General features: G+C 43.6%; 1 protein-coding gene across 2 annotated transcripts in view; it reads left to right on the top strand.

The window, feature by feature from the left end:
- Nucleotides 1–14,445, top strand: part of mtfmt (mitochondrial methionyl-tRNA formyltransferase) — a 43,186-nt gene that overhangs the window by 7,818 nt on the left and 20,923 nt on the right. For both annotated transcript variants that reach the window (XM_075461731.1, XM_075461819.1), the window contains exon 2: nt 10,125–10,322. In XM_075461731.1, coding sequence (XP_075317846.1) covers nt 10,125–10,322 — 198 coding nt within the window. The remainder of the gene's footprint in view (nt 1–10,124; nt 10,323–14,445) is intronic.

The following is a 14,445-nucleotide window of genomic DNA, read 5'->3' as shown; positions in this document are numbered from 1 at the left end:
GCGGTCGCTGAAGGAGAACCTTTCTATGGTGTGAGTCAGGATGCTGTTGCAGATCTCCTCCCCTCCCGTTGCTCTCCTTGGTCCTGTGGTTCCTGTTGGTACTTCCTGCTGCCGTTGACATGATCCCTGGGAGCAAGCAGACCAACAGTGTTTGTTAATACATGAAAATATGAGTGCCTGGTAGAAATGACAAAAGTGAAGAAGGTGCTAATTTCAAAACATTAATATTTATCTCGCTAATAGTAGTAACAGCATCTAGCTTTACAGCATAAACAGTCAGCCACTTCATTAGCTACACATGTGCAATCTAATTCCATCCAATGCAACAACTCTGCCATATTTTCTGCTTTTCAGTTTCAGAAAAGTGATAATTCTACTTCATCTCTGTTATTTATGTGGCAGTAGGTGATGATGGTGTACTGGATTGCATTATTTTGAAAAGCTATTCTAATATTTTGTATGTTAAAATATTAGGAACACCAGTCAATATAATTCACACTAATACACCACCATCACTAGGGATGGGAATCGAAAACCGGTTCTTGTTTAGAACCGGTTCCCAGTGTTTCAATTCCTTGGAATCGTTTGGCGAATTTGCAAACGATTCCCTTATCGATTCCAGTGGGCGCGAATGACGTCACCACGCAACATTGTGTGGCGAGTCCAGTGCAGTCAACAGTAAACATGGCGCCCAAGCTGTACAAACGCTCGAAAGTTTGATTATACATCCCTAAAAAAGACGACAACAGGGCAACTTGCAAAGTGAATATTTCACCAAAGGGAGGAAATACTACCAACATGCAATAACTATGAATGAATGTCGCGTTTTTGATCTGCTCCGGACTAACGTTGGTGAATCTGAACCCAGCAACGTTAGCAACGTTAGCATGTCCTCGGCTAACACTGCAGGTAACTAACTAACAAACAAACACTGCCTATCATGTTAGCGCCATTTGCCTCATTGTAAAAGCTGCTGTTAGTAACGGTTAAGGTTAAATGAATGCCTTCTCAGGCATTACATTTAGATGAAATCATGAGAGACAGAGCCTGACTGGCTCAGAGCCAGAGGCTGGTGGTACTACCCCCAGTTCACCTCTACCTCCAGCTTCTCCTTTCACCAGAGCAGGGAAGAGTTAAATTACCCAGGCCATGATAGACCAATGTGGACCTCACCGTTGTTGGGTTTGTGAGGTCATGACTCGTGTTACTTCTAAACTAAACAAAGTTGATGCTAATCAACCGGTTTGTTGTCCTTTTTCTCCAAATGAGAATCCATAAGGGAACCGATAAAGAACCGAATCGTTAAGCAGAATCGAAAATGGAATTGGAATCGTAAAAATCTTATCAATTCCCATCCATAACCATCACACACTGTGAGCTCAGTAATAAACAAAAAGTAGAACTATCATTGTATCACACAACAATGTTAACAAAAACTTAATAAATGTAGAATTACAGCAGAGCTTTTATATTGGATTGAGTTAGACTGCACATCTGTACCTGTATTGAGTTGGACTGAACAATATAATTTTTTCTTACCTTAAGCCCTGCACACTGCTCGTAAAGCTCTGGAGGGTACGCTTAATGAAGACTGCACCAACGTCCTTCTTCTGCAGCTGCTGGTACAGGATGTCAACATGAGGCATGATCAGATGAAACCGCTTCAGAAAAAACACAAAGTCTTCATCCCGCAGCATCCTCAGGAAGCCAGATGCCTCTCTCATTGTAGTGCTGTCAAACGAACCCGATGTTCTGATGGATTCAAAAGACGCCATGAGGTCATCTAGGTTCTCGTACACAGTGTTGACGACCCTGCTATTGAAGTTGCACCTTGTGGATGAAGCTCTTGGCAGCCTTCGTGCAACTATCTGGTCGAGTATGCTGGTGCGTTTAGGGGACCGGGTAAAAAAAACTGGCAATACCACCCAGGTCAGAAAAAAAACTCTCACTGCCGGGATGTGAGAAGTGCCCTGCAGCATAATCAAATTAAGCTGGTGTGCATAGCAATGCACATAATGGGCATTTTTGAAATGCTCACGCACACCAGCCCGCTCTCCCTCATCACGCTGGCTCCATCATAAGCTTGCGCGATGAGTTTCTGTCTGTCACATCCACAACAGGCAGAAACTCAAACTCAAACTCCTGCATTTCATAGTTTGAGTCAATGTACCTCAACACAAACACCAGCTGCGTCTGTGTTGACACGTCGGTGGTCTCATTCGCTTGGATGGCGACGAAATGAGCGTACTGGACCTCCTCCGTGAAATGTCCCCTGATAACCACTAGCATACTTTCCAGGAACTCATTTTGCACCGTATTAGACGTGCCCTTAAAAACTGGGGCAGTTTTTATGTGCTCCGCAAACATCTCATCCAGCGATGTCAACAAGGCCACGGAAAAGCCCAGGGTTGTTGGAGCCCTCGCTTTCATCTTTGCCTCGCAGAGCTAGCCCCAACATGCCGCAGAACATGACAGTCGATGAGGCGGGCTAGAATGTGCCGGTTCTTTCTGACCTCATAGTTATGACGACGAACTGCTAGCCTGTAGCTCTCATCCAGCTGCATTGCGATGTTCACCTGTCCAAACACAGAAAACTTGAGACAACTGTCCATGTGGGTCTAAAGCCTCTAGCATGGTTGCCGCGTCTGCTAGCGCGAGCGGTGTTGATGATGTCACGATTTCGTGCCGGCTATATATAGTGGCGCAAGTCGATGCGCCAGTTGTTGCAATTTTCTCCGTCACAGAGGTGTCGCTGCTACGTGAAGGTTACCGCTACTCTACAACAAAAAAAGTGGAGAAGAAAACAATGCCGCTGTCAAGAGCAGGAATACTGTCATTAATGATACTGCTGCAGTATTCGGATCATTTTAATTTTTTAATTCAGATAAAAGAGGTGAAGGTCTGAAGCCCCCGGCATCACCACTTGGAGTCTCTGCCCTCTTCTTTGCCTTCAGGTATCTGTCCCGTAGCTTCTTCCACACATTCTTACAGAACTCTCCCTCTTTCCCCAAAGTTCTGCCCATCTCTGTCCACGAGTTTTGGGAGTTTACGTGATCCCTGTGCTGTTTCACTGCAGTTTCGTACAGGTGCTGTACAAATGCACCTCCTGACTGAGCCTGGTCTCACATTGGTCCATCCGGTTCGTCGTTCTCGGCGCAGCCAAGTCACAAAAATCGACTGGTGCACGACACCGCGCTGCTCCGTCTTTTCAAGGCAAGCGCCAGGCCTGAAACGTCATTTTGACGTCACGGTGCGACACCGCCGTGAGCGAGGCGTCAACTGTAACTCCGGCTTTAGATGACTCATGTTTCTTGACCTTTCACAACAGATGGTGCATGTCGGTGACTTCCGTAGTTGTCCAAGCTGTGGCGTCTGCCTTGCTGCCATCAGGGTGAAACAGGGTGCAGGGGTAGCAGAATAAAGCGTTGGCTGTTTCACAGACCGCAAGCCAAGTTTTCCGCCCATACCTGCTCTGTGGAAATCCTCGGTTATATGATTTCCCTCCCTTAGTAGAAATTTGTTTATATTTAGATTTGGTCTGGGAGGTCCTGATTGTTTGGTTGCCAATTTATTCTCATTGCTACACCGACTGAAGGGGATTTCTTTTAACAATTGAGTTACTCCGTATACTCGCCATGCTGACCTTCAAAAGGACTAGCGCGTGGTTGCTACGCTAGCTATCTTCACATTATGTATGACGAAAGCACGTTAGGACGCGCCCTCCCGGAACGCGCCCTCCCGGAACGCGCCCTCCCGGAACGCGCCCTCCCGGAACGCGCCCTCCCGGAACGCGCCCTCCCGGAACGCGCCCTCCCGGAACGCGCCCTCCCGGAACCCATAGAGATTGTATTGTATCGCCAGAAATTTGAAAAAAATAAACTGATTTTACATTAGAGTCAATGGGAGCACGATTTTCAACCTGACCGAAATCGTCCCAAAGGGGCGGTACCTCATGGCGCCCGGCCTTACGCTGATTGGACTGTGACATACAGAGCAGCTGAAACTGTCTAGAACTGTCACACCCACCGTAATGCTGTGGAAAAATATGACAGAAAAAAACCCTCTTTTTTCCCTTTGGTGGTGCGTCGCCCGATCGCCCTGATGGACAAACCGCCCCTGCACAAACTGCAAAAAAAAGAGAAAAACTTGAAAAAGCTATTCCTACAAAACAGCAGTGAGAATCCTTATAAACTGAATGAAGACACCTGAAGATGCTAAAAGCTTAAAAAAGATGTAAATGTTAGCAGAAAGCCAGTTGCTGAAGTCCTGGTTGAAGGAATTTGAAGGTGAAAAGACAATAGTGGAACGATTTGAAGCTGCTGGAAAAACTGCAGAATTGATTTAGGCCCCATCCACACGTAGCCGGGTATCTGCTAAAACGAATATATTTTTCTACGTTTGGACCTGTCATCCACATAAAAACGCATCGTAAACATATGTTTTTAAAAACTCCGGGCAAAGTGAAGATTTTTGAAAACTCCGTTTATGCAGCTGCGTGTAGACAGAGATAACCGGAGTTTTGCGTTTTCGAACGTCACAATATGCGCCAAAACAACAACAAATCTGCTTTAAAGTCTAAAGTGCGACCTTTGTTTACTGAAGAAGCATGGATGCCTTGAGAACTGTGGTGGTTATTATTGTGCAGGCGCTGTTTACTGCCTTGATTTTACACGCCCAAGTCGTACTCCCAGAGGAATGGCGGGACAATTTTTATATAATTATTACGTCCTCATATTGAGGGGCAGTCCACTGTCATGCGATCACCTGTCATTGTGCTCAAAAAAGTTGCGTGCACACTTTATTATTTAGCTGACGAGGGCAGATTGCGCAAAACAGCAAATGCATTTGGGTTGTCAAGACAGGTGAAAAGGTTAAATGGAACACCAGAACACTTAAAATGGGAAAAAGAAAACATCGAGAAGAAAGAAAGAAATTGTTGAATTATTTTGAACAATGGGCTGGAATGAAATAGGCTCACATTTTACTTCAAGGTTCAGGGAGAAATGAGTTTGACATTGGATAAGTCCAACGTGAAGTAAAGAAAAGCACACAAACAGTGAAGCTGCGAACATCTGAGCCTCTCAGTAAGCTGCTTCTGTCTGTTATAGTCTCATGTGAAAAGAAACCCAAAAGATTTTTTATTTCAATCGAGGAACGGGATCGATATGAAACCGCATGACATTTCTGCTCTCCTCCAAAGATCTGCCTAAAAGTTAACATTGCAGTCAGTGGAGAGCTTTGGGGTGCTCCTCTTGCTTTGAGGCTCATAGCTCAAATTCTGTAAGTCTCAGTGCTTTTGTAGTCACATTGGCTTAAAGAGGTCAAATTTACCTACGTTTTGATGTATAATTTGGATCTGTAAGTTAAACTATATGGAAGTAAGAGGAATTTGTTTTAAAAGGTTGAAAAGCTGAAAGGTTATCAGTGTGTAACGTTCTCCGTTGATCTGTCCACTCAAACTGCTCCCAGTAGAAATCCATTGAAAACCCAGGAAGGAGCAAAAATGTTCATGTTTTTTTTTTTAAACTGTGGTATTTCAAAATTTGCTTAATATTTTAAAAAGCTGACACAATCGGTAATAGCCAAATGTCTTGAGACCCGTTTAAAGTTTGAATGGTGTCTCTAGCTGAAAGTATGCTTAGTAGTTAGGTTCCAAAGAGGAGGAAGCTTTTGAAGGATTCAAAGCATTTTTCATCAATTTCAATGACAGGAAGATTTGCATAAAAAGCTTAATATTTAAAAAAAATTCAAAGTTAGAAATACCATTAAAAAAATAGCAGAAATGTCCTGAAAGAGCTGAAAGTTTTGATTTGTAAATTTTTGAATTCACTGAAAGTATGTTGAATGACTTAAGTGCCAAAAAACTTACGGAATAATAATAATAAAGGGAACAGGATCACTTATTTTGAAAGTGTTGGTACTAATGACCTTTATTCAAAGTTGCTTGACAGGGGCAGAGAGAGAGAAAGGGGATGACATGGAGTAAAGTGCCCGAGTTGGGACATGATCCCAGCCTGACTGCAGTGAGAGACTGTAGCCTCTGTACATGGGGGGTCTGCTCAACCAATTGAGCTACCCAGTACTTCAATTGAATTAAAAATTTGAGAATGAGTGCTGTAAACAAATTAGAAGAATGCTTCCAGAAAGCACATCATATTGAAAGGCTGTGACTTTAAACAACAGCTAGAAATGGCTCAATAGGACAGAATAGCTAACATGAAATAGCTAAAAAAAATAATACAATAGCTCTGTAGAGGGAACGCACTTTCATAACTGCTCCAATCAGACCCTGAGTGGCAAAACATTCAACATGACTGCTACCGCTAATTGTTGGAATAGAAGTAAAACAAGTGAATACACCATGAAACTACAGGTTGTTGGTCTTGACAGGCATCTTCGTGACCCTGGACATTAACATCCAAATTAAGTTGATGAAGCCACCTGTCAACATTCTGGTTATGTACGTTAGAAACAGTTTTTATTTTTCTTCAAAATTTTGTAAAGTAAACTGTAAGTATGGATGAAATGATAGTGTACAGTCCTCTTTGCAGCCCATGTTTGATGTGAGCAGAGTCATGAAATGTTTTGGGGGCACACTTTTTGGGTCTTTAGTGTGGTTTCTAATAAGCTTTTTCCTGTTTAACCTCTTCTTGAAAAACCTGGTGATCAGTACTAAAAAGGCAGTTTAGGAGTGATGTTCACAATCTATCGAAACAACAAGAATAAACTTAGGCTGAAATATTTGGAGCAAACTTAATACTAAGTCACTTTCTGTACAAATTTAATTTTACTAGTTTAGTTAATGTTTCTGTAAAGTTTTTATGTCTGTCGTACATTTAATTTAGATCAAAAGCAGGGCTGCTAGACAGGTTCTTTCCATCAAGTGAAAAAATATTGCTGTTACACAGATTATGTGCAGACAATGCCGGTTTGGGAATGGTATTATCCGGGACCTATCCCGGCCCAAACCATCGACCTGGGCTGCTTGGCCCATGGGGAAAATAGTTGTAATTAATTTTTGTCACTTATCTTATTCTTGCATTAATATCACTTCAACTGTAGTCTGCATAAATTCACCATTGCAGCGCAGCCGCCTGCTGCATCACAGCAGATTAAATAGGTTCTACCATGTAAGGGAATTCTCTCCTCCCAAATGTTTCAGATGGTTTGGCCCATGGCTCGTCTTTTAAATAACAATGGCACGAAACAGAGCGCGTCAGTGATGGAGGGTAGAAAGAGGCCAGGTGGAACAGAGAGGGCTAAGCTCAAAAAAAGACAGGAGGTGGCAGCCAAATGTGCCAAATTGACAGATATCTTCTCAAGACAAGCTGGTAGGTTACTGAGAGATATGGATAATAGGCCTGGTTGTGAATTTGATCAAATAGGCTATAACGAGGCGAACGTTTGCAATGTCAACTCAACTGTCATCTGACAGCTTTTGTTGTTAAATATGTAAAATCTCACAATTTATATGATTTAGAAGTGTATTCCTATATTCAAAGAAGAACCGAACACTTTCTTTACATTCCAGATCTGATGAACAATTGCTTAACGCTTTATCACGCTTTATCTCCTCATCAACTGTAGCCTGCATTCCCACAGGCGCGCACATGTGGTTACTAACGCAATATTAAATAGGGGCGATCACATTTGTTGTTTGATATTTGTTATTAAATGCATCTCGAACATGCAATTAAAATAAATATAATTATTTAGAAGGGCTGTATGCAAATATTGTACATGGTTCGCGTGCGCAGGGACAGGGGCAGTATGGCAGGGCAGGGGCAGCGCGAGCACGTTGGGGTGTTTAGTTGCCTTTTTTAATTACTGGAGAGTCTGCACGCGCGTTCTATCCGCGGGAATCAGCATCATGTTTCATGTTCAAGCCTTCCCCTTCCATTTATTATAATGTGAGCTGAGCCCGCTCACGCCCGTGCAGGGAATAGACTGTTCTATTTTCAAGTTGCAATGAGCACTTATCCGGACACCGCGCGGGCACGACGCTTTGATGTGAAAGGAAGAATCTGTTTTCATATCAGAGTGGCCTGAATTTGAATTAAATTCCCGGACTGAGAAAATGGCCCACCCCGGCCCTGTGTGCAGAGGATGCTAAATAGGCTTTCTTGGTTTGTTGAATTATTGAAGCCTACAAAAAAGGCTTTCTCTAAAAATATGACGTACCAAACTTTTCACTACAAATCCACGTCTCTGAGCCTGGACTCCAGTTGTCTCTAGGAATGACAACAATCCGTTTGGTTCTCTGCTTTTTACTTTTTGTAAGTTTGTAAAAAAGAAAACTCCAACTTCTTTCTGAATCTGTTGATAGAATTGATTGGATTTCAACAGCTTTTCACCACTTTTGAAGTCTTGTCTATGTTTACCAGTCGGTCAAACAGTTCACAACCTTTGAGACAGCACCACTCAGTGGGGTGTAACTGATTATGATCATGTCTGTTACATGTCTGATGACATCATGTGTATACGCTTTATACAACACAGAAAACATAAATCTGTTTGTATGTAAAAGAATAATTGAAAAAATTGAATGTGTACACAGATATGAATGACAAGTGACAAAACAAAAACAATTAAAAGCTTTTTTCTGTTGTATATGTTTATCTTTTTATATTCAAATGACTATTTTTGGGGCCGCACGGTGGTGTGGAGATTAGCACCGTTGCCGGTCAGGTTGATTGGTGTCTCTGAATTGTCTCTAGGATTGAGTGCGAGTGTGGATGGTTGTGTGTCTCTTTGGTCTCTGTGTGGCCCTTTTGATGGACTGACGACCTGTCCAGGTTGTACCCCGCCTCTCGCCCAATGATGGCTAGGATAGGCTCCAGCCCCCCCGCGACCCAACAGTTGGATTACACGGGTATAGAAAATGGATGGATGGCTCTGCTGTTCAACATACACTAAGCGATCCAACTTGGCAGCATGCATGACTCACTGGACTGGTGTTGCCCTTTCGAGTGGATGCATCAATAAGAGTGGGGTACAGCATAACTGGACTGGATATCGAAATTGTCCAGCCTGTCATAGTATTACAAACTCTGGGGCCTTACAGAACAGATGTACATGTACTTATATCATGTGACACTTGACAAAACTGTCTTTGATGTCACATTATGCATTTCAAATATAAACTTAAACATCCTCTTGTAAGAATTGGATGAGGACATGCACGGAGAGAATATTATGTACGGGCCAAGAGTCACTGTTTGAAACCTTAAAAGGGACCAAGCTTCAGTCTGTATCATCTGTATATATCCATCACAAAAAAGGGGAAAAGATCAGTGTCCAGAGAATTGAGTGATAAATGCTTTATAAGTTGACTATCTCGTGTAAAAACAGTATCTGATGGTTCTATGGGAAAGAGGACTAAAGAAAGTGTAGAGTGTAAAATTAACACAGCATGTCAGGAAGCAATACACACCTGTATGTGTAGCCCAGTGAGAAGGACAACCCAAATTTCAACCCCATATTAATCCTGAATTACCCTAAATGAACTCAATATTCATTGATGCAGTATACTTCACATAAATCCTAGCTGTGTCTTGTTGAATCGCATTAAGGTTCAGCCGTGGGAGGAACTAGCTTTTGTAGTTTATATCAAAGGCGGAATGGGTTGAAGCGAGACCTGATTTAATCACTGCATACGGCATCTTATTTAGGGCCATGCAGCCTGTCACACTCTAGGCTGAGATATAATGTTAGTCTGATAGTATATTGAAAATAATTGTTGAATATGACATGTATAAAAAATATTGATGACATGCATTAAATTCGCCTAATTTAATGTCCAAACTTGTTAATTTGGAAAATATTGTAGTCGTACTGTACCTCTTTGTCACTGTCCAAAACAAGTCTTGAGGAATATTAATGGAAAAGTGATGTGCTTTGGAATAACAAAAAGTGTTGTTTAACAGCAACATCATCGTGGTTCTGAAGATGGCATATAGTTGCTGTTGCACTTTGATGAAAAGTAACTAGAGGACTCGTTCAGAAATGAAGTGGATATGAAAAGTGCATGTCTAAAAGGAAGTGTTGAATAATGCTGTGGTTAGATTGAAAGGTCCAAATTCGAGACCACTCACAAAATGACAAACCCTTGTGTTCTTTTCTAGGAATTCCACTGAAGGCATAGTGGAGAACCTCGAGGTTGTTACATTGCCTGGTGATGTCCCAGTGAAGAGATTTGCTCAACAGAACAACCTGACTCTCCACAGCTGGCCCCCCGACAACATCGAAGGACAGTTTGATGTTGGTGTGGTTGTGTCTTTTGGCTGTTTACTCCATGAGAGACTTATCAACAAGTTCCCATAGTGAGTAATTATTGTCAGTGAACATTTATCTTTAAACCTCATAACTACTGCTCAGTTGAGTCAGAAAGGTTACATAAGCCGCTTTCGGACTGTAGGAACCTTTGGCAGTTCTAATAACCTTTTAATCCGCGGGGCCGTTTTCTCCCGTGTTCGGACATACAGGAACTTGGGGCTTTCTCCCTTAGTTCCTATAACTATTTAGCTCCTTCTCCGAGGTCGGGTCTTTTCATAGTTCTATAGAACTAATCTAAGGGAGGTGTGTGGTGGTCGGTAGCTACGCCCCATGTAATTCTATCACGGCTGAAATGTCTCCTCATATGACACAGACACAACCGGCGGGTGTTTAATAAGTTGAACTTACACTGGTCTCATTTGTCACCAGCGCTCTGCTATCCTTTCTTCCTTCATGAAATGAAAAAGTATCTCCTGACTCTCTCTGTGAGCTTTTCCAGCCTCGATATTAGACGCCTGATGTGATTGTCCATGATTAATATCACCATCATGCAGACCATAAACACAGTGGCCTCCCCGCTCTCCATATTAGCTTCTTGGTGGTGTTTTTTCTACTCTCATTACTTTTACCGTTTTGTTTTGTGTTTGAATGTGGCGCTAAACGGCTAACGGCTAACACGTCACTGAAGCAGACGGCTGCGCGCGGCGCATCAGTCCCTATCAGGTCCCGACTCATGTGCGAATGCAGACTGAAACAGTTCCGCTGGGGAAGGATAGTTATCAGAACGAAATTCGAGGAGGGTAGTTCTGATAACTACTTTCTTAGAACGGTCTGTCCGAAAGCGGCTATTATGTCATACTGTTGCTTTGATGGGGTAACATTATCCTCATGACCTCACGTCTAAAAGAAATCTCATACAGTTATATAAAAAAGAATGTACACCCTCTTTCAATACTAAGATTTTTCATATCAGGACATTGAGGTATCACCGGTTCCTTACCAGATCCTGAATTTAGGTTAGCACTCAACAACCTTACATGAACAGAACCACATGACGACATATGATGTCATTTTTTCTTCAACAAAAACCGAGACAAAACACAAAAGCAGTGTGTGGAAAAACTAAGTGAACCCCTGATCCAGCAGCTTGTAGCAGCATTGTGTGAAAAACTAAGTGAACCCCTGATCCAGCAGCTGGTAGCAGCAGTGTGTGAAAAACTAATTGAACCCCTGATCCAGCAGCTGGTAGCAGCAGTGTGTGAAAAACTAAGTGAACCCCTGATCCAGCAGCTGGTAGCAGCATTGTGTGAAAAACTAATTGAACCCCTGATCCAGCAGCTGGTAGCAGCAGTGTGTGAAAAACTAAGTGAACCCCTGATCCAGAAGCTGGTAGCAGCAGTGTGTGAAAAACTAATTGAACCCCTGATCCAGCAGCTGGTAGCAGCAGTGTGTGAGAAACTAGGTGAACCCCTGATCCAGCAGCTGGTAGCAGCAGTGTGTGAAAAACTAAGTGAACCCCTGATCCAGCAGCTGGTAGCAGCAGTGTGTGAGAAACTAGGTGAACCCCTGATCCAGCAGCTGGTAGCAGCAGTGAGTGAGAAACTAAGTGAACCCCTGATCCAGCAGCTGGTAGCAGCAGTGTGTGAAAAACTAAGTGAACCCCTGATCCAGCAGCTGGTAGCAGCAGTGTGTGAAAAACTAAGTGAACCCCTGATCCAGCAGCTGGTAGCAGCATTGTGTGAAAAACTAATTGAACCCCTGATCCAGCAGCTGGTAGCAGCAGTGTGTGAAAAACTAAGTGAACCCCTGATCCAGAAGCTGGTAGCAGCAGTGTGTGAAAAACTAATTGAACCCCTGATCCAGCAGCTGGTAGCAGCAGTGTGTGAGAAACTAGGTGAACCCCTGATCCAGCAGCTGGTAGCAGCAGTGTGTGAAAAACTAAGTGAACCCCTGATCCAGCAGCTGGTAGCAGCAGTGTGTGAGAAACTAGGTGAACCCCTGATCCAGCAGCTGGTAGCAGCAGTGAGTGAGAAACTAAGTGAACCCCTGATCCAGCAGCTGGTAGCAGCAGTGTGTGAAAAACTAAGTGAACCCCTGATCCAGCAGCTGGTAGCAGCAGTGTGTGAAAAACTAATTGAACCCCTGATCCAGCAGCTGGTAGCAGCAGTGTGTGAGAAACTAGGTGAACCCCTGATCCAGCAGCTGGTAGCAGCAGTGTGTGAAAAACTAAGTGAACCCCTGATCCAGCAGCTGGAAGCAGCAGTGTGTGAGAAACTAGGTGAACCCCTGATCCAGCAGCTGGTAGCAGCAGTGTGTGAAAAACTAAGTGAACCCCTGATCCAGCAGCTGGTAGCAGCAATGTGTGAGAAACTAAGTGAACCCCTGATCCAGCAGCTGGTAGCAGCAGTGAGTGAGAAACTAAGTGAACCCCTGATCCAGCAGCTGGTAGCAGCAGTGTGTGAAAAACTAAGTGAACCCCTGATCCAGCAGTTGGTAGCAGCAGTGTGTGAAAAACTAAGTGAACCCCTGATCCAGCAGCTGGTAGCAGCAGTGAGCGAGAAACTAAGTGAACCCCTGATCCTGCAGCTGGTAGCAGCAGTGAGTGAGAAACTAAGTGAACCCCTGATCCAGCGGCTGGTAGCAGCAGTGAGTGAGAAACTAAGTGAACCCCTGATCCAGCGGCTGGTAGCAGCAGTGAGTGAGAAACTAAGTGAACCCCTGATCCAGCGGCTGGTAGCAGCAGTGAGTGAGAAACTAAGTGAACCCCTGATCCAGGAGCAGAGAGTGAGAAACTAAGTGAACCCCTGATCCAGCAGCTGGTAGCAGCAGTGAGTGAGAAACTAAGTGAACCCCTGATCCAGCAGCTGGTAGCAGCAGTGTGTGAGAAACTAAGTGAACCCCTGATCCAGCAGCAGAGAGTGAGAAACTAAGTGAACCCCTGATCCAGCAGCTGGTAGCAGCAGTGTGTGAGAAACTAAGTGAACCCCTGATCCAGCAGCAGTGAGCGAGAAACTAAGTGAACCCCTGATCCAGCAGCTGGTAGCAGCAGTGAGTGAGAAACTAAGTGAACCCCTGATCCAGCAGCTGGTAGCAGCAGTGAGTGAGAAACTAAGTGAACCCCTGATCCAGGAGCAGAGAGTGAGAAACTAAGTGAACCCCTGATCCAGCAGCTGGTAGCAGCAGTGAGTGAGAAACTAAGTGAACCCCTGATCCAGCAGCTGGTAGCAGCAGTGAGTGAGAAACTAAGTGAACCCCTGATCCAGCAGCAGAGAGTGAGAAACTAAGTGAACCCCTGATCCAGCAGCTGGTAGCAGCAGTGTGTGAGAAACTAAGTGAACCCCTGATCCAGCAGCTAGTAGCAGCAGTGTGTGAGAAACTAAGTGAACCCCTGATCCAGCAGCTGGTAGCAGCAGTGAGTGAGAAACTAAGTGAACCCCTGATCCAGCAGCAGAGAGTGAGAAACTAAGTGAACCCCTGATCCAGCAGCTGGTAGCAGCAGTGAGTGAAAAACTAATTGAACCCCTGATCCAGCAGCTGGTAGCAGCAGTGTGTGAAAAACTAAGTGAACCCCTGATCCAGCAGCTGGTAGCAGCAGTGTGTGAAAAACTAAGTGAACCCCTGATCCAGCAGCTTGTAGCAGCAGTGTGTGAAAATATGTGTAGCTCTTGGGTTTTTCAAAGTTTCTCTGAGCATTGCATGGTCTGACCTTGGGGTGAACTTGCTGGGATGTTCACTCCTGGGAAGATTGACTGCTGTCAATGTTTGCCACTTGTGAATAATCTTTCTCTCTCAAGATCATTGCTGATGTCTTTCCTCCTTGACATTGTGTTAACCAATTAAAACCGGTAGCTTATTTCTATTTGTTTATTTTACAAATAGCCCTCTAAAAATATGTGTTCTCTGAAAAGCTTCAAACTGTCCAATAAAACATATTTAGCCTGAGCTTCTGAAGAAACAAGAAACGTGGGGAAAAAAATAATGTAATGGTTAAAACCCTCTGCTTTCTTTTTGAATGATTAACTTTGCACTCATAATTATCAATAATAAAAATACATATCGAAATTATGTTTGTGCATTTTGAGAATGTTGAAGGGATACAATTGTTGTATAATGCTCAAAAGGTAAAAGCAAGGATAATGTTGCATTAGGTCATAATAGGTTAACACCGAC

The sequence above is a fragment of the Odontesthes bonariensis genome, chromosome 1, assembly GCF_027942865.1.
Source record: "Odontesthes bonariensis isolate fOdoBon6 chromosome 1, fOdoBon6.hap1, whole genome shotgun sequence".
NCBI classification, from domain to species: Eukaryota; Metazoa; Chordata; class Actinopteri; order Atheriniformes; family Atherinopsidae; genus Odontesthes; species Odontesthes bonariensis.
Note: the sequence above shows the minus strand (reverse complement) of the source record. Positions and strands in the feature narration are given on the sequence as shown.